Here is a 24,828-nt window from a genome sequence, read left to right on the forward strand (position 1 = left end):
GATGACACACACATATATATATTATATATATGAGACATGTTTATATATATATATATATATATATACATACATATTATATATATATATATATATATACATATAATATATATATATACATACATACACACACACACAATATATATATATATATATATATATATATATATATATATATATATATATATATATATATATATATATATATATATATATATATATATATACACACACACACATATACACACACACACACACACAGAAATGGACCACAGGAATCGAACAACAAACCCAGTTTCATTTTCAGTAAAATCATTCCAACAGTCTGTAAAAGTTTCACATTTTTCATTTTGGTTCTGAAACACCATGCGATGGCATTACATCAACTCTGTATTGCAAAATGATCGAAATTTGTCTGAATGTTTGTTACGGTCAACACGGTCTTGCTTTTGGATGGAACTGAAATCAACTGTACAAATATGAAAGCTGCCACTCTTTTCAAACCTGTGCACATATAATAACAATCACACTGACACAGAGTGGGAAATATAAATCCTGAAGCATAAAACAAATCCCACACAGAAACACAGCCAAATCAGCTACATATGGGGGAGCTACATAGATTTTAAAGTAAGAACCAGTTTTGGCTTTTAAACAAGCACAGACCTTACCAAGACAGCAATTCCATCACATTATTCACATTATTCCCATTGGACCTGTTCTCCAGTAATAACAATAATATCTGCTTACCAAAAATGTGATCTTTATATCCTTTTTATTTTTTAAAGAAATAGGACAAAATATATGTTAGATTGTATGAAAAAATATGATTTCCCCCAGCCATCCCCATTTTACCTTCATTCAAACCTTTAATGATATGACCGTTTATTTATTTAGATTTCATCCCCAATGTACACACCTTGCTATATGATACACAATGCATAATTGTGAAAGCTACAACGATGTGAAAAATACATACCCTTAAAGCATGTAGTGCACCGAGTTCGCAACCCTAATGAAGGGAGGGACGAGTCAAGCTCTTTTGGATCTGGAGCACGATGTTTAGATATGATTACAGAAATATTTAAGATATTTGCAATTTCTTTTTTTTCTTTTTCCATTTCAATAAATTACATAGTGTTCTTCATAAGCTCACATGTAGTAAACAATATACTTAAGCACAAGTATCTGGTCAGTTAAAGGAGGAACCTTTGTTTTTTTTAAAATGGTCTAAAATACACTGCAAAGCTGATAACTAATGTTAAGCTTAAATAATATGATCACAACGCAGCTCACAATGAATCAGAGCCAACAAGGTTAAATCTGGCTTTCGTTCAGCGTGTACGTGATTTAGCATGGTTCGGTTGAATTCTACATGCATTGACGAAGTGTTAAAGACACGCTGCAATTGGAACAAAGGTACAAAGACTGTACATACTGAATCGGAAATAAAAAAACTACAGCAAAAGCAATAAACACACTCCTTCACAATTCCGGAATACAAAGCATTCAGTGGTCGCACCTCACAGTCTTTCCAGCGGGAGTCTCTGCTTGGCACGGATACGAGACAGACGGGTGTCACTGAGGATGGGACGAACCCACCAACTCAGACAGGAGGACACAGATACTTAAAACATGGAATACCACGAACATGAATGCACCGTCTCAAAGTCGGCGAAGATACAGAATGCTGTACAAGTCACGTAAAAAATATGCATCGATTACACAGTGATTCCGAGTGACCGTCGTTTCTGATGAACTCCACCAAGCATCAGAGCCCCTCCACCTGAGACTGCATCTTAGCAGAGCTGGGGACCTTCCACGGACCAGGGGTGATGGGAGACTTCTTGCTGCTGGGGTTCCCATTCCAGGAAGTCTCTGGTGGGCCACTGCTAGATCCCCTCGCATCTCTTTTGCTCTCCTCTCCGCCTCTGTACCTGCCCTCTTTGGGTTCTCGATGGCCTTTCCGGTTTAAGGTCGCAGGCTGATGCTCTGGCATGGTCCAGTCGTTGAGGATTTGGGATTGGGGCTTCTGAGGTGCTGCCTCTCTCTGAACCCCTTTCTCCCTGTGACGCCGCTCGTTATCTGATCTTGCGATCCCAGGCCTCATCTCTCCTGTCTCCTTGTCCTGGTGGATGTCAAGTTCTTCCCCCCTGTACAGGTTCCCTCCAGATCCATAATGAAACTGGTGCCCATCAGAATACCTCTGTGCTTCCTCATATCCTTTAGATGGCTGTCTGGCTGTCTCTTGTTCCTTCCTGGGACTCTTTCGAGGGCTTGCTGATCGTCCACCTCTGTCCCTTTGCCCCTGGGCTTTCCTTTCCGTGTATGCATCCAGACTCTGAGTGCTGGCATTGACGTTTTTTATCCCCGAAACAGAAGGCTTCTTCTCCATTTTCCTCGGGCTATGTGAACGCTCTTTCCCCTCTGTGCGCGAAGTGTCCAATTTCTGTGGGCTGGGTGTGTTGTCACGGATAGACACGCTGGAACTGCTCGTCCTGGGTTCTCTGGGATTTCGGGGTTGATGATGGAGACCGCGTGTGGGAGAATGGGCTGACGTGCCCTCAGAGGGCGAGAGAGAAGGGGAGGACAGAGATGTTATCATTGATGGCTCATCAGGAACAGGGTACTTTGGATAGTTTGCAGGTGGAGTTGTCACCATCTCCATAACATCTGTAATGAACAGGAAGAATTATGATTAAAATACGTCTCTTGAAACCTTCAGAAAGAAGAGCAGACCATAAGATTAATCTGTATTCATTTTCATCTAGAAACACTATATTGCCAAATGTATGTGGACAGATGACCATCACACCAACACGTGGTTTTTTTTTGGAACATCCCATTACAGATATGTTTCCCCTAGCTACAAATGCCTTTGTGGGTGAGAAGGTCTGGGGTGTGGTTGATGGGTCAGTTCATCCCAAGGTGTTGAGTGGAGCTGAGGTCAGGGTTCTGGGCAGGACACTCAAGTTCTTCCACTCCAAACTTCTTAAACCATGAGCTCCTTCATGGAGCTGGCTTTGTGCACAGGGGCATTGTCCTGCTGAGACAGGTTTGGCCACACAGTCTATCTAGAGATTTCTCTCAGTTTGGTTATGAAGGAAAACAGCTTAGACTTAAACTTGCACCCTGAACAATCTTCAGTGACGTCCAAGTTTCCACTTGCATTGTAATTTTAAGCTGATTTTTTTTCTTCAAGTTTAAGCCTTCTTACACTGACACATCGGTCAGAAATATTTATGCATAAACATATTTAATATTTCTTCAGGCTAGAGTTTTCCTTTAAACTTCACCAGATCACCACTCTGTCTGACTTCAAGTTTCGAGAAGCTGAGATTTCATCTGACTGATAAAAGACGGTCTTTGAACATTGAAGTGTTCATTCTCCTTCAGGATGATAAGAAGGCAGCCCGAGCTAAAGAGGGCAAACATGGCAAAATAAACCAGAAATGAGACACAACAAGAGGCGTTCATGTCTGAGAACCAACAACATTCAGTTGTTTTAGTTTAGTACATACAGACCCCAAAAAACAACTGCTTAAAGGGAGAAGTTCACCTTTTTTTTTTTTACATTGCTAGACGCCTCAGGCAGTTTTTATATTAAACGCTTAAATAATTTGTTTAACTCCTGGCTCCCAGCTCCCTAACTCCCAGCCTTTGTACGCTTAAATCATACAAATGTTTTCATCCGCTTTGTCGGGGACACTTCCAGGACGTGTGTTCCTGACTGGGTTGCTAAGTGATCGGTATTCACACGAATATACGGTATATGTTGGAGGAAACTTCTGAAATGTGTCCCTTTGAGGATGACGTCGTTCTTATATGCCACATCACTGATACATGCTCTCGATGGAGCATTTCCACAGCCTACAATGCACCTCATGTTGCTTTTATGACTGAAATAACCAGTTACTGCAACCTAAACAACATGTCTTCAAGCGTATTCCACTGACACAATTTCCTTTTTTGAAACCAAGCAGTTTGTCCCTCCTCCGACTCCCTGAAACCACGACCCACGAAGAAGAGAACAGATCAAATCGCAACGGGAATACGTTTCCCATCACGAAGAAAAGTAGATCTTTCTTTCTTACTTTATTTATCTTTTCTTTTTCATGTTTTGAGGAAATTGATGTTGGCAATGTAATTAGTGTACTCAGGGTCATACATTCTGTAATTTCATTTGCAAAACAATGACAAAATGTTTTCATATTTGAGTGGCTTAAATGTGAAAACATTTGAACTCCACCTTTAATGATAAACCCTGGAATATATTCTCATAAATCTTAAGCATTCAGATTTGTCATCGGTCAGATCACTTTGTAAACATATACAGCCTTTAACAGTGAAAGCATGATTTCTGATTATGATAAAGAGAAATAAGAAAGAATAAATTTCATGAAGTGAGGATTAGAAGGTTTACCAAGACTAATAAGGGACAGACCAAGAAAAGTAGAGTCTTTAGTGAAGCTCTGGTTTCATGTAGAAGCACAAGGTGGAAGAGTTCAGACCTAAAGAGGAGACAGAGACAGAGATGGACAGAGAGAAAGCAGAGACCAGAGGCAAGAGTGAGACAGGGACAGGAAGTCAGGAAATGACAGACTGAGAAAGAGACAAATGCATGAAATTTGAAGCAATGCTACCATTCCTACACAAACAAAAGCATAAAGCACTAGACTGGGAAAAAAAACCTGTGTGTGTGTGTGCAAGGAATCAATTTCATGAGCAGCTAGGTCCCTGATGTAGGATGAATTATTTGAGGCCACTAATTAACCCTTTTTACCATTACACTGGTGTTCTATTTCACCAGCAGAATGGAAATCGACTTAGGGGACATTTTCAATCAGTATAAACAAATGAATGATTTTATGGCTGCATGTCTGATATAAAACGAGTCAGGACTCTATTGGCTTTCAGACATAGAAATAACCTTACACACAAGTTTAGTGGTTGAAGATAAACACAAATTTTAGCTGCTTATGAACAAGCACTTGGGACGTCTCAGAGAACAGAAACGGGTTTGATATCAATGTTTACTTTGAAGATAATTTTTCAAAACAAATCATTTTTGGATTTTTTAGAAGTTTACATGAATATATTTACCTAGTATGCTAGGTAAAAACAGAAACAGCTATGAAAAAATTAAAAATTAATAAAGCCCTGAGTGTCTACTTTCATTCACTGCTGAACACAACATTCGCTAAATTCCATTTTTTGCCTTCTGGTAGTTAAAGAGTTAAATCTGAGACTCTTAACTAGCACTATTGTAGATCAATGGTAACTTACTGTGGTCAGGGATCAGGCCTTGGCCCGGCCGCAGCAGTAGCAGCACCTTGGTGCCTCCGGCTTGGATGAGCTCGATAGCCCGTGTGTGTGTGATGCCTTGGGTTGGCTCGCCATTGATCTCTACGATCTGATCTCCCACCTATCAGCACAAACACTCCATTAGTCCTCTTTGAAATATCCAGTGCTTCATTACAAACAAAGATGATTGATTCAAGTTTGTAGTGTTGCGTAACGCACATGTATTCTTCCGTCCTTCAGCGCTGGGCCGTCCTCGGCCAGTCTCAGGATGAACAGGCCCATGTTGTACTCCTTCCCTCCCCGTAAACTGAAGCCGAAGCCGCGTGGCCCTCTCTCCAGCTCCACCGGGAAACAGCCCTGCCGCATATGCACATACAGTGTAAATGAAACCGTTCTCATGTTCCACCACGATGCCAAAGGAGATCTACATAATTGATCCCACATCTGCTCAAATGTACCCTGTGGTGAAGAGATTTTTGGAGCCATGCCCCATTAGAGTGGCAAATTTCATGACAATTGCTCTTGTCAAATGCATGCTGATATCTGACTGGCAGATAATGGCAAAGTTATTACTTAATCATTAAAAAGACATGACGTGCAAAAATGTCATTTGAAGACTTCAATTTTCCATCCAGTGGCTGAAAAGGCAGATGAAAATCGTTCAGGAGATATAGTGAAATGAAGTGAAGTCAAGAAGTGAATGATTCTACATCCCGTCCTGTGTTACCTGCTTGGGGCCGGAGTTGATGACGGTGCCCGTCTCATTCCTGGGGAGGGATTTGTAGTTACCCCAAGCCACGCCCTCTTCTCTCTCCTCCGTCTCGGGACCGTTGCTGAGAACAGTTAAAGCAGCCATCAGTCTAAAATTCAGCAGCTTGGTGATGTTAAGCCATATTAAAAAGAAAGTGTGGATGTTAATTAGCTTTAACAAATTACCACACAGGTTGACACACATACAATTAAAAAAGCATTAAAAATCGCTTAACATGTCACAACTGAACCCATTTCGGATCACTGGACTTTATGGAAACACTAATTTTGGTATTTACTTTTGTTGTTTGTGGAAAAGTAAAAAATGGATTTCTTTCTTTAGAAAAAAGCTACAGGCAATATAAAGATTATCATAAAGCTTTCATATTTATCTACCCACAGTAATTGCCCTTTGTTGCTTATATTTAGCTAGACTGCATTTCTCAGATGATTGCAGCCCCCCTCGACACAAACAAAAACCTTTATATTATCCAAATTGTTTCTTATTCCCTATAAATGCTTACTACATAGTATACAAGCTACATTTAGTCCAAAGGTTTATGAACCATGTTACATTAGGTGAATTTCTGTATACATTATTTAGAAGAAGCCTCTATTTTTGTCACATATATATTACAGCACAGTGAAATTCTTTGTTCACATATCCCAGCCTTGGGAGTTGGGGTCAGAGTTGGGCACAGGGTCAGCCATGATACAGCGCCCCTGGAGCAGAGAGGGTTAACGGCCTTGCTCAGGGGCCCAACAGTGGCAGCTTAGCAGTGCTGGGGCTTGAACCCTGACCTTCTGATCAACAACCCAACTTGAGCCACCACTCATTTTGCGGATGTGGGTGTGGCTTAGCTAAGATCTATAGCGGGATGGAGGCGTTTGGGTTATGAGCTAAAAACATGATGAATAAGGCACACCTGAGTCCTGTTGTCCTCTCTACATTTATATGATCTGTATCTGTTTCTCTCAGAGCAGTGAGTTGAACATGTGTGTACAGCCATGACTGGTAAAAATTTGTCTTTCTGGCGTCTACTAGGAAGAAATATGGCACTAAAAATGCATTAATTAAGACAGGAGTGTGTGTTAGTGTGTAAACAGTGTGTATCAGCCTTGTACCTATCATCGCGGCTGGTAGGCTGCTGTCCCATAGCTTTGTGCTGAGCCACTGGGCTTTGCTTGGCTGAACTGGTGGCTGACGGAGGGCCGCTGTGCTCTGGAAAAAAAGAAAAACCTTCATCTCACTCACACATTCAATATCAACACACAACACGCAGTGCGAGAGCAATAACAGAAATTTCCAGAATTCCTGAAATGCTCACCTTCTTCAGGAAGCACAGTGAGGGTGACACTGTTGCCAGCCTGCTTGATCAACTGCACTATGTCGTTGTGCGAGAGCTCCACGATGCACTGCCCGTTGACTGCCGAGATGCGGTCACCCACTTTAAGCTTTCCGGAACGTTCTGTCGGACTGCCCTTGATGATCCGTCCAATCTTATGAGGAATTACTGCAGATTCAAGGAGACTTCAAATAAGCCTGCTTCACGTGTCACTACCTAAACAATCCTCACACCATGTTCAGCCACTTATATATAAAGATCTACAAAAGTTCGGAGATTCACAATATTGGGTTTGGTTTAAAGCTCTAAAAAGTGAATATGAAACGCATGTGAATGCAACTCCGCCTGACAAACAGACCTCTTTCATGCATCTTCCCTCCAGCTACTATTTAGACAGATGTCACTTTGCTGTCATAATGCCATGTACAATAGTGTTATCATTCACTCTGAATTATTCAGCAGTAGACACATCATGTCCCTGATGTGCTCGTCATCCTCACTCTCTTTATGAAGGTATATTTCACTGCTGAGCTGCTGATATGATGATGCTTATATATCTGTAATCTTAGTTTTTTCTTCTCCCATGTGGAAGCTGTTCACTTGCAATTCCAGTGTAAAATTACATCACAACATCACTGAGATCTACATCTGATGATCTCCTCATCATGGCACCTGTTAGTGGGTGGGATATATTAGGCAGCAAGTGAACACCTTGTCCTCAAAGTCGATGTGTTAGAAGCAGGAAAAATGGACAAGCGTATGGATTGGAGCGAGTTTGACGAAGGGGCCAAATTGTGATGGCTAGACCACTGGATCAGAGCATCTCCAAAACTGCAGCTCTTGTGGGGTGTTCCCAGTCTGCAGTGGTCCGTATCTATCAAAAGTGGTCCAAGGAAGGAACAGTAGTGACCCGGCGACAGGGTCATGGGCGTCCAAGGGACCAACACAATATTAGGCAGGTGGTCAAAATGTTATGCCTGATCAGTGTATATTACAATATGCATTATCCTTTACTTTTTAACACAAAGCTGGTGAATTCTCGAATCTAAAAATGGTATTATTTTAGAAAGAAAAATGTAACTGCTGATAGGGTAAAGTTATGGAAGAGTCTCTAGTGTCAGTACTTTGTAAAGCTGTCATTTTACATCTCTAAGGATGTGTGTTGCGACCTGCATTTTTTTGTCTTCAAGAGGAAGTGAAGGAACAACTGTTTATAGCTACACAAAAATAAATGAATCTATAAATGGATTAAAAAAGGACATACAGCGGAACCTCGGCATACAAATTCCCTTTCTTATAATTTTTTGCCTTAAAAAGCGACTTCACGAATTTACATGTTTTCCTTATGGGAAAATTCTTTTCGCAATACAAATTTTCGCCTTAAGAACTCGCCTCTTGAACGAATTAAATTCGTATGCTGAGGTTCCACTGTACATCTCATTATCAAAAAGGCAGTGAACAAGACGCCTTGAAGGTGTCAGTGTGCCTCTCACCTCCTGGTGGTGGTTTGTTCTTGGAGGTGAGGATGACGAAGCCGAAGCCTTCGTGGTCTTTGCGCTGCAGCGTGACCTCGTACGGCTCCGGCTGGAACAGAGCGGGAGCGTCTGCGTGAGGAGGCCTGGGAGAGCCGTTAACCTGAGGGGGAGTTGCCTGGGACTGTCCACCGTCTGCATCCTCTGTGTCCACGAAAAACACATTCATCATCAGGGTGCAGAGCATCGTGCCAAATCCATTATTACTCATTAACTCTGTTACAAGAAGGCATGCAGGGGCTGAGTCGCTCAGCATGTACAGGAAGTCATTCCTGCTGACTGCTACATGGCTTTACAAATTTACCAGGAAGTTATATGCAGAAATGAGAAATATGTAGAAATGAATTTGGAGTGTGTCCGTTTTCACAGATGTTGCTTCATTATTAGTATATGTGGACTGCTCCAGCTGTAAAAATCTGATCTGTTTTTTTTTTTATTCATGTTATTTATGAGCTGTCTTCATTCCTGTGCCCTGCTACATGCCCTTCTTCTGCCTCGTTCTGTGATGTGGATCTGTTTTCTTAAAAACAGTGTAGAGACAGTCTCAACAAACAGGGAGACGCAGTGCTGCTTTTCCTGGTACCAGACAGTCTTACATCGATGTTCAGTGTGTATGTAAATAAGGAAGTGTGTACACTAAACACACACCTGTGTAGATGAGCTTCCTGCGCACAGTGAGCATGACCTGGCCGTTGCGTGCTGCGTTGGTCATCAGCTCCAGGACCTGCTTGTGGGATTTTCCCTTTACAGGAACACCGTCTATACACATGAGCTCATCCCCTGCCCGCAGACGCCCGTCCTTCTCTGCTGCACCCAGCGGCACGATAGCACCGATGTACACCTACATAGGAGGAGGAGGAGAGAGAGAGAGAGAGAGAGAGAGAGAGAGAGAGAAGGGAGATTTTGAACTATTTTCTTATGAACAATAATTGGTTGTATATTATTTCTCAGTTTCTACATATAACAATATTTACCATCACCATTTCTAAAGTTTTTTGTAGGTTACAGAATATGCCAAAGTGAAGGCAGCACACTCACAGGCTGTTCTGGTCCTTCCCCGCCCAGCACTCTGAAACCAAAGCCGGACTCCTGGTTCCTTTTAATAAACACGTCCAGTTCCTTAGTGTTGGCAGCTGCAGGTACGAGAGGACAGAGTTACTACACTCTACCATCTTCATCATTGTATGATCATTAACTAGTATTCCATAAAAGATACTACATCATAGCATTACTAACTATTATACTATCACCAACTAGTTTTCTATACCAGATACTACTATACTACTACACCGGGCTGCTACTATACCCTACCAACTAACTACATCAAGACAGTCAGGTTAACCTGTACATCTACACATTCATGCAATTATCCAATCAGCCAATCACGTGGCAGCAGCAGCAGAGCAAAACATAAAATCAGCTAAAGATTACAAGATAATCCTGCTCTTTCTACAAAAGTCTTAAAAAGTTCAATTTCCTGTAAGTCTGTTGTGGCTTGTCCACCTCAAGGTTTGACGTATTAGGCATCTTGAGATGCTTTTCTGTTCCACAAAGAGTTGCTATATAGCCGTCTTGTCAGCTCAATCCAGTCATTCGGTTCTGGCTTCTTTTGTCCAGAAGGCATTTCCCTTTCCCAGAACTGCTGCCCACTGGATGTTTTTTTTTATTTTTTATTTTTCTGCACTATAATGTGTAAACTCTGCCCCAGGAGATCAGCAGTTTCTGAAATACCCAAAATAACCCTGTCTGGCATCAACAACCGTCCAAGTCAGTGAGATCATTTTTTCCCTCCAATTCTGATGCTACTGAACTGTGCCTATATGATTTTATTGCACTGGTGCCACATGATTGGCAGATTGGACAAGTCCACAAATGTGTACAGAAATTCCTGATAAATTGTGTATTTCGGGAAACAGAGACAGCTTAATTTGTTAGGAAATTAGACCAGTTAGAATTCCTTTGGAAGTGGGCAGAAGATATAAACAACACCATATCAAACATATCTACCCATCATTATACTATGCTATATGCATAACATTATGCTCATCTACCCAACATACCACTGTATCCAGTTATAAAGTACATTCTACAGTATATTCTTCACTGGCACGGGTAGGTGATTGTGGGTGTTATATATAAATGTTACTCACGCTTGCTGTCAAGAATGGCTTTGGACTTGAGGTAGACTTCAGATGGGTCCAGTTTGGGTGAGTTGGAGCGCATCATGTTGGGAGGGAAAGGCAGCGACTGGGGAGGAGCTTGGGGGAGCGATTGGGGAAGAGCTACAGGTAGAGTCTGGGGAATAGCTACAGGTAAAGTCTGGGGAACAGCTACAGGCAGAGTCTGGGGAAGAACTTGAGGAAGAGTCTGGGGAAGCGGCTCGACAGGACTCGGACTGTCCGTGCTGACTGCGTTGGTGTTTGCTTCGTGCTTCTGAGTCACTGGCATCGGCACTGCCGTGGCACACTAACACACAAACACAGAACTTAAGCTCCAACATTTCCTGCTAAATATTACTATACTGCATAATACAGCTGCTTTAGTCATGTGATCAAAGCTTGTGCTGCTTTATATTCAGAAATTTCTACCATACTACAGCACAAGCTCGACTCAAACCTGCATCAATAACTTTCCATGATTAAAGCTTTGGGAATTAGGAGATAGTGAATAATGTAGCACTACGCCGAGCCTCAGCCCAGCCTAGGCACAGGCGATTCATTATTCAGCAAACGCGTCATCATTAAGAGCGCAGCCTGATATCATTAAACTCCAAACCCTGAAGCGTGTGCATGTTCATTCCCAAAAATTCTGTGATTAAAAGTGGTTAGATGAACTTACAGGCTTCAGAGACTTCACAGGAGACGTCTGACCTGCGGGAGGAGAGATCGAATGAGAGAGAGAAAATGAGAATGGAGGAACAGAACATGTCACGGGGGGGAGAAGGAACAGAGGGGCACGGACTAAAAAAAGATTAAAAGCTTGGGAAATAGGGCAAAAAAGGAGCATTTATTTCATAAGACAAGTGCACTCAGAAGAACTGACACCAATAACAAGAGGTCTGACTGGATTCCTGACATACACAAGAAGCCTGTTGTTATGCTGTACAAGTATAGTCATATTTAATGGGTTTGGGAAGTATTCACACCCCTTCGCTTTTGTTATAATTTTAATTTAAAATGGATTAATGGATTTTTGCTTTTACAGTCTTCTTAAAGAAGTCAAACCTCCCACAAAGCTTGCACATCTGAATTTCTGGCAGTTTGTCCCATTGTTCTTTGCAGATCCTCTCAAGCTCTATTAGACTGGATTGGGAGCATATGTGAAGTACCACCTTCAGATTTCTCCACAGATATTGTATGGAGATTAAGTCTAGGCTTTGGCTAGACCACTTAAAGACATTCACAGATTTGGGTCCTGAAGCCACTCCATCATTAGCTTGTTTGAATGCTTTGGGTCATTGTCATTCCTAAAGATAAACCTTTGCCCCAGTCTGAAGTCATGTACACTCTGGAGTACGTGTTCTACCTCTAGGTTTTGTATTAGAGTTCGTCTTTTTTCTTGTATTTGGCTGCTTTTATCCTTCCCTCAGTTCTGAGCAGCTTCACTGTCCCTCTCTCAGCAGGCCCACAGCTTGATGCTGCCACCACCGTACGTCTCCACAGGGATAGTATTAGCAAGTTGATTTTTGCCAGGCGTAGCGCTGGGAGTTCAAAATTAATTAAAAAAAAACTTTTTCTTTATGCTCTTGTCTGATGGGAGTATTTTCAAGGTAGTTGTTCTTCTGGTAGGTTCTCCCATCTCTGTTCAGCTCTTCTGAAGATCTGTTAGCGTGCCTCTCCCACTTTTGGGGCTCGAAACCTCTACACTTTCGCAATGACGGAGCCCAATTTGCTCACGGGAGCTTTCAAAACTTGAGAAATGGTTTTACACTCTGGCTCACAGCTTGGATTTGGGTCTGACAATGCACTGTGACTTGTGAGAGATTATACACACAGGTGTGTGTCTTTCCAGATCATGTCAAATCAATTGAATTAGTCACAGTTGGACTCCTGTCAAGTTCTTGAAAACCTCCCAAGATAATCAAATCAAAGGTGCACCTGAGCTCAATTTAAAGTGCCAAGACTTTCAATATTTATCTAAATGAGAGATTTTAGTTTTATTGACGATTGCAATTTTAAAAAAAAAATCTAAAAAGATGTTTTAACTTTGGCGTTATGGAATACTGCATGTAACATTTTGGAATAAAGGGCAATAAAGTCAATTCAATCCATTTTTCAATTAATCTATAACACTATAAAAACATGCAAAAACATCAAGGGGTCTGAGTAATGAATAAACCCAGTGTGTATATATATATTATATAAACATACGCATATGATCTATTCAGTGTGTACAACAAGCTGACAGACCACTAAGTGGCAGTACACACCACACTGAGTGTGTAACCTACATGATACTGAAGGAGGAATGATGTGATTCATAAGCTGCTGCACTCAGGGAGAGGTGTGTGTGTGTGTGTGTGTCACAAGATCAGGTTACACAAAGCAGCCAGACACATTTTTGTGGTTGAATAATTGAATATGTAAACACTGGGGTCAATCGAGAGTCAGGTGACTTGCCCAGTCCAGCCTAGAGCTTTAACAATTAACCATGTTCACATACACATTTATTCTCTGTCTCAAACACTACATGCACTTTCGATTCCCCAATCTGAGCGAGTCCTCTTTGCCAGGGGAATATGTGTGCTCAAATCCTTAAAAAAATAAAATGGCAGCATATAATGTTAGTATATAAGATTTAAGAAGATTGTGTAATGAAACATTCTCTCCTACAGTTTGTGTATTAGCTTATGTAGAGCAGCGCTTTATAGATCTTACATATCATATTTTGCATGCTAAAACACTAGTCGATATCTACTAATAAATTTTAATCAATATACCACATTGCTCTGTAGTTCTGGATTGTGATTGGTCAGAAGGTGTGGATTAGTTTCATTTAAGGTTTATGGAAGAAATCTCTGGTGTGACGTTTTGTAAACGTTCAGCACAGTGGGGGTTTACATTTTGGGGATTTAGGAACATGGAAAGTGACACCCTTCGTTGTTTATTAACACTGTTAACTTCGAGAGAGAGAGAGAGAGAGAATTACTGATGCATCTGATATATAAGAATTGAGGGCGAGATTCCTTTATTATCGTCACACATGCATTACAGCACAGTGGAATCATTTTCTTCCCATATCTCAGCTGAGGAGGTTGGGGTCAGAGTGCAGGGGCTGCTATGATACAGCGCCCCTGGAGCAGAGAGGGTTAAGGGCCTTGCTCAGTTGCCTAACAGTGGAGCTTGGTGGTGCTGGGGCTTGAACCCCGATCTGCCGACCAACAACCCAGAGCCTTAACCACTTGAGCCACCACTGCCCCTAGAGGAAGTGATGAAAGGGACTGACTTGTTTCGTGGATGTTCCACAACATAAAATAAATTCTGAAATTTATTTTGACATGTTCTTTCAAAAAAAAAAAAAAAAAAAAAAGTCTGGCAAATTGTTATAAGTGGTATAAGAAGAATAAAAAGATGTTGAAAAAGATGATGTGTTGCTATGGAAACTTAATCTACTCTGGGTTGGTATCAGTAACTCCACTGATTATTCTCTTAAAACAGTTAGAATTACACTTCATTGTTAATGTCTACATCATTCTGATGCTTTAAAATGTCAAATTCCTTTCATGGGCAGAAACATTTACTATCAATATGACAAGGTGCATTTTTGATGCATCTTTTTCACCTCCTCCAGGCAAATGACATTTTTTTAGGCAAAAATTAGGCTCTAATTAATGAAGCTTAATTGTGATGGTTATCATGAAACAAACTCTGGACTTCATTACCCATCAGCCCTCACACCTCACATGATCACAGCACACGTATCACACGTCCCACTCACCCTCACCTGCGTCCTGTTTCTCCACAAACATCCTATTTAAAATCCTGTTTTACAGCGTTTTGTTGTCTAGCTGTTGTGTGTTTGCTGCTGTGGTGTTTGCTGTAGTCTCGTTCCTAGCCTGTAGGTTTTTCACTGTTTTGTTTACACTCACAGTTTTAGTCGTGGTTTGGACCGAGCCCTAATAACGTCGGCACTTGCATCTGCTACCTCTTCAATTACGTGACAGAAAGCTAGACCCATAGCATGTCTGCTTCTGTCAGGTAACTGTAGAGGCAGTGATGCAAGTGCAGATTTTAGACAACTCAAAGTGCGAGTTTGAAGAGGTAATGAAATGCAGAACCACAGGAAATTAAACAGAGGTGATCGTCAGGGTGAAACAGGATGCAGGGGAGGGTGAGTGGGACATGTGACATGAGTGTCACGGGCTGATGGGTAACGTAGTCGGGAGCACATTTTGGCCGTCTATAACCATCTCAAAAGTTAATGACCTGATATTTGGACAACTGCAGCTGGAAACTGAAAGTGATTTATTTATCATCTAAATATCCCACATTTGTTTACACATGCACCATATCTTCCTCCAAAAGAGGTTCAGATGGTTATGTTTCTTTGTCAGGAAAGAAAAATTTCATTGGAATCATGTAAAGTTTTTTTTTTTTTTTTTTTTATTCACACAAATCTTGTTTTCTAAATGTTTTCTAGATCAGAATTAGGTCCATTTGAAAGCTGAAGAGTCTCTCACAGTGTGTTATACTGAAGGACGAATGTTGCACAAAATCATCAAAACCCTAAGTGTTTCTCCATCGCTGTCTTGTTGGAAACGTATAGAAAACCCACAGCCACTACACTCCGCTCTCTGGTGATTTCTTCTCTTGGATTTAAGAGCACTTCAGTTGGAGAGCTTTGTCTTACAACAGATGATGTTTTCTCTGATGTGTAAACTGGTGTTCTAGTGACGAAAAAAGACGCTAATGCACTAGCTAATGACTTTTTTAAAATTTTGTCCACGAATCACCACAACAGCTTCTGTAGCAGATTCACTTTTTGTGCTTCGATGCTCTTCCAGTCGCCTGCTTTTATATAAATCATCTAGCTAAAGGCAGTGAATCACTGAGACAGTGTTGTTAGAATAAATCCAATTAGTGACCTTTCATTAGACTCACTAATAGAAATGTAAATAAATTAGATATCTAAGCAATTATAAATTATTATTATTGATAAATAGATATCTAAATTATTATAAAAAAAGTTCTAAAATTATAATATAAATCTAAAGTGAAATATCAAACTATAAAAAATTAAAAAATTATAAATTCTGAAATAAATCTAAAGTAGTGAGATTATCTAAATGATCAAAAATTAAAAATGCATAAATTATAATTTAAATCTAAAGTAGTTCAAGATCTAAATTATTATTTAAAAAATGTAAAATTATAATATAAATCTAAAAAGTTGGAGAGCTAAATAATTACAGAATGATAAATAAAAAATAATAATAAATTATTAATATTTAGATTCTAATATAAATCTAAATAAGTAAGTTGGAGATATACAGTTAATAATTTTTAATGTTTATACCATTAAATAAAAAATAAAAAATTTTTTATGTTTTGCCAGTCTGTGATCAGAAAAGACAGTGACTTACTTACAGCCATAAATCAGGAGTGTCAGTCTTTTAGATAACGAGTCACATTTAGTCAAGTCAAATGGGCCAGAGAAGGAAAAAAAAATGTTTACTGCAAATTGTCTGGACATATATCATACACACACACGCAAACACACTTTTTTTGTTGCTAAACATTACGACATTAGCTGAGTCAGTAGCTGAGTTTATGGCCCTGAGGTTGTTGCACTATTTTGCCCCCATAGTAGAGCAACAAAGACTTGCTTAGGACCAGCTTTTGATTTTTTTTTTTTTTTTCCTTCAAATTTTACCTATCTATCGATTTTTGATTTATTCTAAATTCATTAGGTAGGTCAGATTACAATCTTGGGTATCTTTAATTCCCCTGCCATAAACTAATCCCTAAAGTTTTAAGCATTAAAAAGCAACAGTCCTCATGTTTGTTCCTTATCCAAGGGCCAATTTTATGCAGCTGGATTCGCCAATTACATTCATACACTCTTAAAAGACACATTCAGAGCTGTTCATCACAAATCTGGGATAAAATGGATCAAATCCAGGCAGCGGTTGACTCCCCAGGCGCCCAGCGAGCAGGTGGGGTTGATGGTGTGGAAGTGTGAGGATCGTCAACCTTTTCAGTACAATTATAATTCACCTCACATGCAGCAGCAGGCTATAAACATTACAAAGTGCTCCTCTAAGACTCGCCATTAAACCTGCTGCACCTATTTTGAGCATAATTAAGGACAAGGATGGACTAGACGCAATGTGGAGTGTTTATCATCCATGTCGCTATTACTATTGTCATTAAAATAATTACGCTATTGCCCTGGTAACTAGGCTGTAAAGTGGTCCGTAGTGCTGCTCTTCGGCACCTAGAGCCGATAAATGATGCTGCAGAGCAGAGTTTGTATCCCAGATCTCGAACAGGAACGCACTGTTCTTCTGGTTTAATTCACTCCTCCATCTCTCTCTCTCTCTCTCTCTCGCTCCATCTTCCATCACTCGTGTTACTTCTCACCTCTCTGGATGTGTTGCAATCAGCGCTTTTTCTTGCTCAGGCACAAACACACAGTACAGCGTTCTCGTTTTCTCTCGCTAGCTACTTAACGGTCTATCACGTTCTCGAAGAGCGTTTTGCATATGTGAAGCGTGGCACTGTAGCACGTGAGTGGTTGGTGTGAAGCTCGTGGAGAGAGCGTTGTAGTGTTATGTAATCAAAAGTGCATCAGCCAAAGTCATGGAGAAAGCAGAGAATAGTCATCAACATTCAGCAAATTTGCTCTGCATTGTCTCTTTCTCTCTATATATATCTTCCTTGCTCGACTGGGCACAATGGATTTTTAGGGGATTTAGTATGCATTTTGATTTACGGATCCAAATGCACCAGTTGGAATTTTGCATAAAATTATTTTTTTTCTAACTTTATTCGTCACATACACAATCCTACACAGTATGACGTGGTGAAATGCTCTCCTAATGAAATGATTAATCAACATGAATAAAAGACAATAAAGAATTTTTTTTTTAATTAAATATGATAAGAATAGAATGAAATAGGATTTAATATAAGGGAAAAAAAGTGAAATAAAAATGTATATATATATATATATATATATATATATATATATATATATATATATATATATATATATATATATATATATATACATATGAATGCAGGTCTGTGGGAGAACAGCATGACTATTGGGAATAAAGAGGAGATGTGATGTGAGCAATTATAGCAAAACAAAAGAGCAAAAAAAAAAAAAAAAAAAAAAGTTAAAATAAAAAATGTGCCAAAAAAAAGGGAAAAAGTTTTTTCAAAAAATTGCCAACAAAATAAGAAATATGAAAAAAAAGTATGCAATATGTAATATTACATAATGTAAAAATGTAAAGAAGGTAAAATCCCAAGGTTTGTGCTGTTATAGGAAAATAATAAACGACATGGTGAACATGAAGCGGATTTACTCTCATCACCTAGATCAAGTGTGTCCTGAAGTGCATTATTCACTACAGTAGTAGCATCATATACTCCAACACCTTACATACCATTAGATTTTTTCATTTATTAACGAATGATGTATTCTTGAAGTATTTATAGTTTAATGTTTTGGAACATCCACAAGACAAGATTTCACTGTTTTTACTTTATTATTAGTCACAGATTATACACTGTGAATGAGTTGTTACTATAGTAACAATTCTGTATTAGAGCCAGTGAGTCAGAGCTGCTGTTACAGAAAATTAATCAACCCCTACTGACCAATCAGCTTTGAGATTTCCACGGCGCTGTGGATTATAATATCAGGCCACCTGTTGCTTTTAATTTTTCTAATTTTAACACACACACACACACACACACTGTGCCTGGAACAAATGTTATAATGAGACGATAAGCGTGGACACGATCCCGGCTCTTACCTCCTCTGAGCACGAGCATATTGACCTCGGATCCAGGCGGCAGCTCTTTCAGGATGTCCACCACCTGCGTGTGGCTGAGTGTCTGCACGTTCTTCCTGTTGATCTCTTTAATCACGTCGCCTTTGAGCAGGCCGCGGCACCACTGAGCGTCCAGGATCATCTTCACCTTCTGACCCAGCGGGCAGTCGGCGATGGCGAATCCAAATCCGCTCGGCCCCTTGGCCAGAGTCACGCTCACTAGCTCGGGCTGCAGCAGGGTCAGCTCGGGGGTGTCCTCCTGTCGGCCCTCGGGTAAGAGCGGCTGGCCCCCTGCTGGCGGTGCGGTGTCTCCTGCAGCTTCGTCACCGGCGTCCTCGGGCAGGGGGTAGCCTCGACACAGCACCATGTCCACGTACTGGTTCACGGCGACTGACTGGAACATCTGCACCACATCGGCGTGGGTTTTACCGAGCACACATGTGCCGTTGATGTCCACAATGACGTCCCCTGGAAGAGAGAAAAGACAATAATTATAAACAAGCTGCTAAGTTACTGGTTCATTAATCCATACCTAAAGAAGTTAGATATCTAAAGAATTACAAAGGCTTAAAAATAACACTTTTTTTTTAAATAAAAATCTTTTAAAAAATATCATTTTCTAATCTACTTCTAAGGAAGTTAGATATCTAAATAATGATAAATTATTATAAAATTATTTAAAAAATAATAATGAAAAATTATATTAATTGAAAGAACTTAGATTTCTAATGTATATTATTAAAAAAAAAAGTACAATTTACAATATTAATTCAAAGTAGAAGAAATAAAGACATCACAACTGATCTAGATGTGAAACTTATGAATCTGGCACTGAGATAATTGTTTTTTATTGTTTGTTTTAAATTTTAAATCACTTTTAATGCAACTTTTCCCCTTTGGTACACAAATCAATTCACTTTATTTCTTATGCGAGTTTTTTTACGCACTATAAGAAGTTGCAGGTTAAAGTTTACACGCTCAGTCTATTTTAACACCCTGTTCAAAATCTCTCTATCTAGGTCATGCGAAATATTCATTTGAATAACTCGCTGTGATTGGTCCCTGGCTGTGTGTGTGTGTGTGTGTGTGTGTGTGTGTGTGTTTCAAACCGCAGAATGGCTCCTTCTCTATAGCTAAACTATTAAAAATGAACAGTTGTTAATTAATTAGGGTTAATCCTGATATGTGATGTGTGACGTAGCGTGACAGGGAGGATCTATCTGCATGGTCTAGCTATTGATTTGTTCCCCATCACTGGGAGATCACGGGTTCCATTTCCAGCAATGCTGCAGTCAGCTGCAGTGACAGTGTAGAAAATAACTAGCCGTGATGACTGTGCGTGCGTGTGTGTGTGTGTTCGTTCTCTCTCTGGTGTACGCTTTCGTCCCGGTCTGTCACAATGACATTAGCCAATCCCATGCTGTCTTTGAGTTCAGAAGAGGACAGATAGCACTTTCCTCTGAGCATGATGTAGCAAATGATTCAATTGGGAAGAGTCGACTCGTTGGTGAGCTGAGCCAAATCTGTGAGAGGGATGGTGTACTCTCTCTCTGATGCTCTCAACCTTGTCCGTCATAATGACATTAGCGGATCTTATGATGTCTATGAGGTCACATTCAGAAGAGGGTGGATATAGCAAACGAATCATTTGGGAGCCGAAAGAGTCGACTCATCTGTGAAAAGAGCCATGATTCCCATGTCTGAACACTTTGAACTCAACATGCTGAGTGGAGCAGGTCTGGAGAAATGGTTCTGCTCCTGCTGCAAAGTGGCAAAGACACGGCTTCACCTGCAAATTCTCTATAATATCTTGAAAAAAAGTTTATTTTCACTTCATCACCACTTCATTTCTCTCGGGATTGCTGTAGAAAAACCTGCAAGAGTGAACTGCACCTGACTCGTTTTACACATATTAAAATAATGAATCAGCGTTTTCCTGTTCAGGTCGAAAATGGGTTCCAAAAGACTTGTTCTGAAGAAAAAAACCAAAACATCCGCTTGTGTTTATGTGCAAAATACTTCCCCTTTTTTATTTTGCTAAACGTCCTATTAGGAGTTTACAGAATAGAAGTACAAACATGAGATCTGCTTTATGAGTCTCAACAGCCGCTCACTGGAACTGGCCTGTGAGCTGGAGAGCCACTCCAATAAGAATATAAAAGAAACAAAAACCTGTTAAGAATAGAGATGCGTTTTAATGACACTCAGGAATAACAGCGAAAATTATGAAGGCTTAGAAATGAGAGATTAAATGCGCACCTGCCCGCATGAGTCACTGTTAAGTTTGCGACAAACACTGCGAGTGTGTGTCAAACACAAACAGTCATGGAGAGGCTGGAACACACACTTCAACTAGAACATGTTTTTCCAGCAATCAGACTGGAAAGTCTGCACCACGTGGGTGTGGATATTTCTCCGCACCATTGCTGATGGAACAGAAAAGTCGTTAAAAAAAAACCCAGACGTCGCTGTTGTCGAGTTTTCCATCATCTAATGCGATTGTGGTGTTTGTGACAACAAGAGCAACAAGTTGTGTGCCGAGGAAGAGGTTGGTGTTATAACCTTGAAAAACCTTCTATTAAAATGAATAATCCGAAAAATAAAACAATAGGAAAAACCTAGCTTTTAAATGTTAGTGACGAACCTGGAAACATCTCCCTTCTGAAGACGTTGCCATGTCCGTAAAAATTCCACCCGTCACACAACACTGACACTGGAGACTCCTTCCATAAATGTTTAAGTACAGCCCACGAAATTTATTTATTAGATCATACATTTCACTTTGGTTGAGTTGTTTATTATGAAACACACGTGATGAGAGCTACGTTTAGATTGTTAGTTTAGATGATCTTCGAAGCCGTGAAGTTGTTGTTACTATAGAAACAATACCATGTTAGAACGAGTGCATTAACACAAACGTGCGATTTGCATTTCAGGAACTTGGAAGCTCAGAGGTCAGACCTGGAACGTTCGCAAAGCTGTGGTTTAAAGTGCAGCGTGAGCTGTAGCTTCTCTCCACACTTCACTCGCTCTCTATGATGGAGGGAGGAGATTTTTCATGTCTTCCACAAACTGGATTTGTTTCTGTTTGTCTTCTCTCAGTATGTGCTTTATTCATTTCCAAAATGGTCAACAATACATAACTCAACAAGCCTTTAATGACAATGTAGAAAGAAAATCTGAAACATTTTTAAATCTCTAACTTTTGCATAATAGTTGTGCATGAACAGTCCATGCCTCAAGAGACGATTGTTTTTTTACCTGCAAATCAGATCCTGCTACTAGCCTCCACAGCACCACGGGTTAAGTCAGATTCAGGAGAAAGTTTAACTCGGATTTATAAATAAAACTCATTTATAATGCACGTTTTCACGCGTACAACCTTCCAGAGAACTTTCACAGAAGTGCTACCTTCCCGAGATCTCTCTCTGAAACCTGCTGACATCCTGCCCTTCCTTATCCCATTTCACAAACATCGCTGACATCATCTTAAAGGGCCGGCGCGTAATCGGGGACCTTCGACACAACAGCTAATCCCGATCTCCTGTACTCTCCTCACCTACTGCGTGAAGCATTTTCCTTCTTTCCACTAATCTATAAAATGCTGACTTCGGCTTCGAGCTTTAAAAAAATGATGATCTCATGACGCTCCGCTTGAAAGAAAGAAGAGCGGCTCAGTAAGCTGAAAGCACGCTCAGCACTTCTTTAATCCTTCATGGAAAGAGAGATGAAATTGAACACTTCCTGTTACATCACACCGTCGCTTTCATATTGTCTTGTACAAAGGAGTGAACAATAAGATGATATAATATTCATATCGTGATATATTGTTAAAATTTACCTTTTTGAGATTTCTTTTTATACCTATATATATATATATATATATATAGCCACACTATATTGCCAAAAGTATTCGCTCACCCATCCAAATAATCAGAATCAGGTGTTCCAATCACTTCCATGGCCGGAGGTGTATAAAATCAAGCACCTAGGCATGCAGACTGTTTTTACAAACATTTGTGAAAGAATGGGTCGCTCTCAGGAGCTCAGTGAATTCCAGCGTGGAACTGTGATAGGATGCCACCTGAAATTCGTGGAAATTTCCTCGCTCCTAAATATTCCAGAGTCAACTGTCAGCTGTATTATAAGAACGTGGAAGTGTTTGGGAACGACAGCAACTCAGCCACGAAGTGGTAGGCCACGTAAACTGACGGAGCGGGGTCAGCGGATGCTGAGGCGCATAGTGCGAAGAGGTCGCCAACTTTCTGCAGAGTCCATCGCTACAGACCTCCAAACTTCATGTGGCCTTCAGATTAGCTCAAGAACAGTGCGCAGAGAGCTTCATGGAATGGGTTTCCATGGCCGAGCAGCTGCATCCAAGCCATACATCACCAAGTGCAATGCAAAGCGTCGGATGCAGTGGTGTAAAGCACGCCGCCACTGGACTCTAGAGCAGTGGAGACGCGTTCTCTGGAGTGACGAATCGCGCTTCTCCATCTGGCAATCTGATGGACGAGTCTGGGTTTGGCGGTTGCCAGGAGAACGGTACTTGTCTGACTGCATTGTGCCAAGTGTAAAGTTTGGTGGAGGGGGATTATGGTGTGGGGTTGTTTTTCAGGAGCTGGGCTTGACCCCTTAGTTCCAGTGAAAGGAACTCTGAATGCTTCAGCAAACCAAGACATTTTGGACAATTCCATGCTCCCAACTTTGTGGGAACAGTTTGGAGCTGGCCCCTTCCTGTTCCAACATGACTGTGCACCAGTGCACAAAGCAAGGTCCATAAAGACATGGATGACAGAGTCTGGTGTGGAGGAACTTGACTGGCCTCCACAGAGTCCTGACCTCAACCCGATAGAACACCTTTGGGATGAATTAGAGTGGAGAATGAGAGCCAGGCCTTCTCGTCCAACATCAGTGTGTGACCTCACAAATGCGCTTCTGGAAGAATGGTCAAAAATTCCCATAAACACACTCCTAAACCTTGTGGACAGCCTTCCCAGAAGAGTTGAAGCTGTTATAGCTGCAAAGGGTCGACCGACGTCATATTGAACCCTATGGATTAGGAATGGGATGTCACTTAAGTTCATATGCGAGTCAAGGCAGGTGAGCGAATACTTTTGGCAATATAGTGTATATATATATATATATATATATATATATATATATATATATATATATATATATATATATATATATATATATATAGGTATAAAAAGAAATCTCAAAAAGGTAAATTTTAACTATATATATATATAACAATATATATAATTGTTATTACAATATATATATAGAATATATATATAAGCTGCTTTTTATTTGCAGACTTATACATTGTGTACCTTATTGTAGTTCATTAACTCATATAAATGAGTAACTTTTGACCTGGTATCCCACCACCCTTTTGTTCGTTGTTTATTTTCCTAGAACAGCATGCTGCATCGTTGTGTTTTATTCCTCAGTTATATAACAGTTAGTCCGGTTCCACTAATCGGATTGGTTGTGTTCAAACGGTTCTCATCCTCACTAGAACCGCACTTTTACTGTGTGCATGGCTCCACTCATCTGTACTGACCACTTACAACTCCATCTCCTAGTTCGAACCGGTGACTACAGCAGAGTAAGCGACATCGTCAACGGATGCGGCAAAAGCTATGTTTTTTCCCGAATAGAACTTTTGACCAAATTCCAAAAGTTTTGGGACACCCGTCCAAATCCTTGAATTCAGGTGTTGGACTCGGCCCCTTAGTTCCAGTGAAAGGAACTCTTGATGCTTCAGCATACCAAGATATTTTGGACAATTTCACGCTCCCAACTTTGTGGGAACAGTTTGGGGATGACCGCTCCCTGTTCCAGCATGACTGCACACCAGTGCACAAAGCAAGGTCCATAAAGA

The 24,828-nt window shown here is 40.4% G+C and overlaps 1 protein-coding gene across 3 annotated transcripts in view; it reads right to left on the minus strand.

Annotated features, from left to right (window-relative positions):
- Positions 1-755: 755 nt before the first annotated feature.
- Positions 756-24,828, minus strand: part of magi3a (membrane associated guanylate kinase, WW and PDZ domain containing 3a) — a 146,778-nt gene continuing 122,705 nt past the window's right edge. For 2 of the 3 annotated variants that reach the window (XM_058410535.1, XM_058410534.1), the window contains exons 11-22: positions 18,918-19,403; positions 11,768-11,799; positions 11,080-11,395; positions 9,968-10,062; positions 9,578-9,770; positions 8,891-9,073; positions 7,380-7,565; positions 7,177-7,273; positions 6,029-6,134; positions 5,521-5,658; positions 5,284-5,422; positions 756-2,670 (exon numbers count right to left, since the gene is read on the minus strand). In XM_058410535.1, the coding sequence (XP_058266518.1) occupies positions 1,769-2,670; positions 5,284-5,422; positions 5,521-5,658; positions 6,029-6,134; positions 7,177-7,273; positions 7,380-7,565; positions 8,891-9,073; positions 9,578-9,770; positions 9,968-10,062; positions 11,080-11,395; positions 11,768-11,799; positions 18,918-19,403 (2,873 nt within the window). In that variant the 3' untranslated portion in view covers positions 756-1,768. Of the gene's footprint in view, positions 2,671-4,441; positions 4,509-5,283; positions 5,423-5,520; positions 5,659-6,028; positions 6,135-7,176; positions 7,274-7,379; positions 7,566-8,890; positions 9,074-9,577; positions 9,771-9,967; positions 10,063-11,079; positions 11,396-11,767; positions 11,800-18,917; positions 19,404-24,828 lie in introns of all 3 variants that reach the window. The other variant, XM_058410537.1, reaches the window with a different exon arrangement.

This window comes from Hemibagrus wyckioides, linkage group LG15 (assembly GCF_019097595.1).
Source record: "Hemibagrus wyckioides isolate EC202008001 linkage group LG15, SWU_Hwy_1.0, whole genome shotgun sequence".
NCBI classification, from domain to species: Eukaryota; Metazoa; Chordata; class Actinopteri; order Siluriformes; family Bagridae; genus Hemibagrus; species Hemibagrus wyckioides.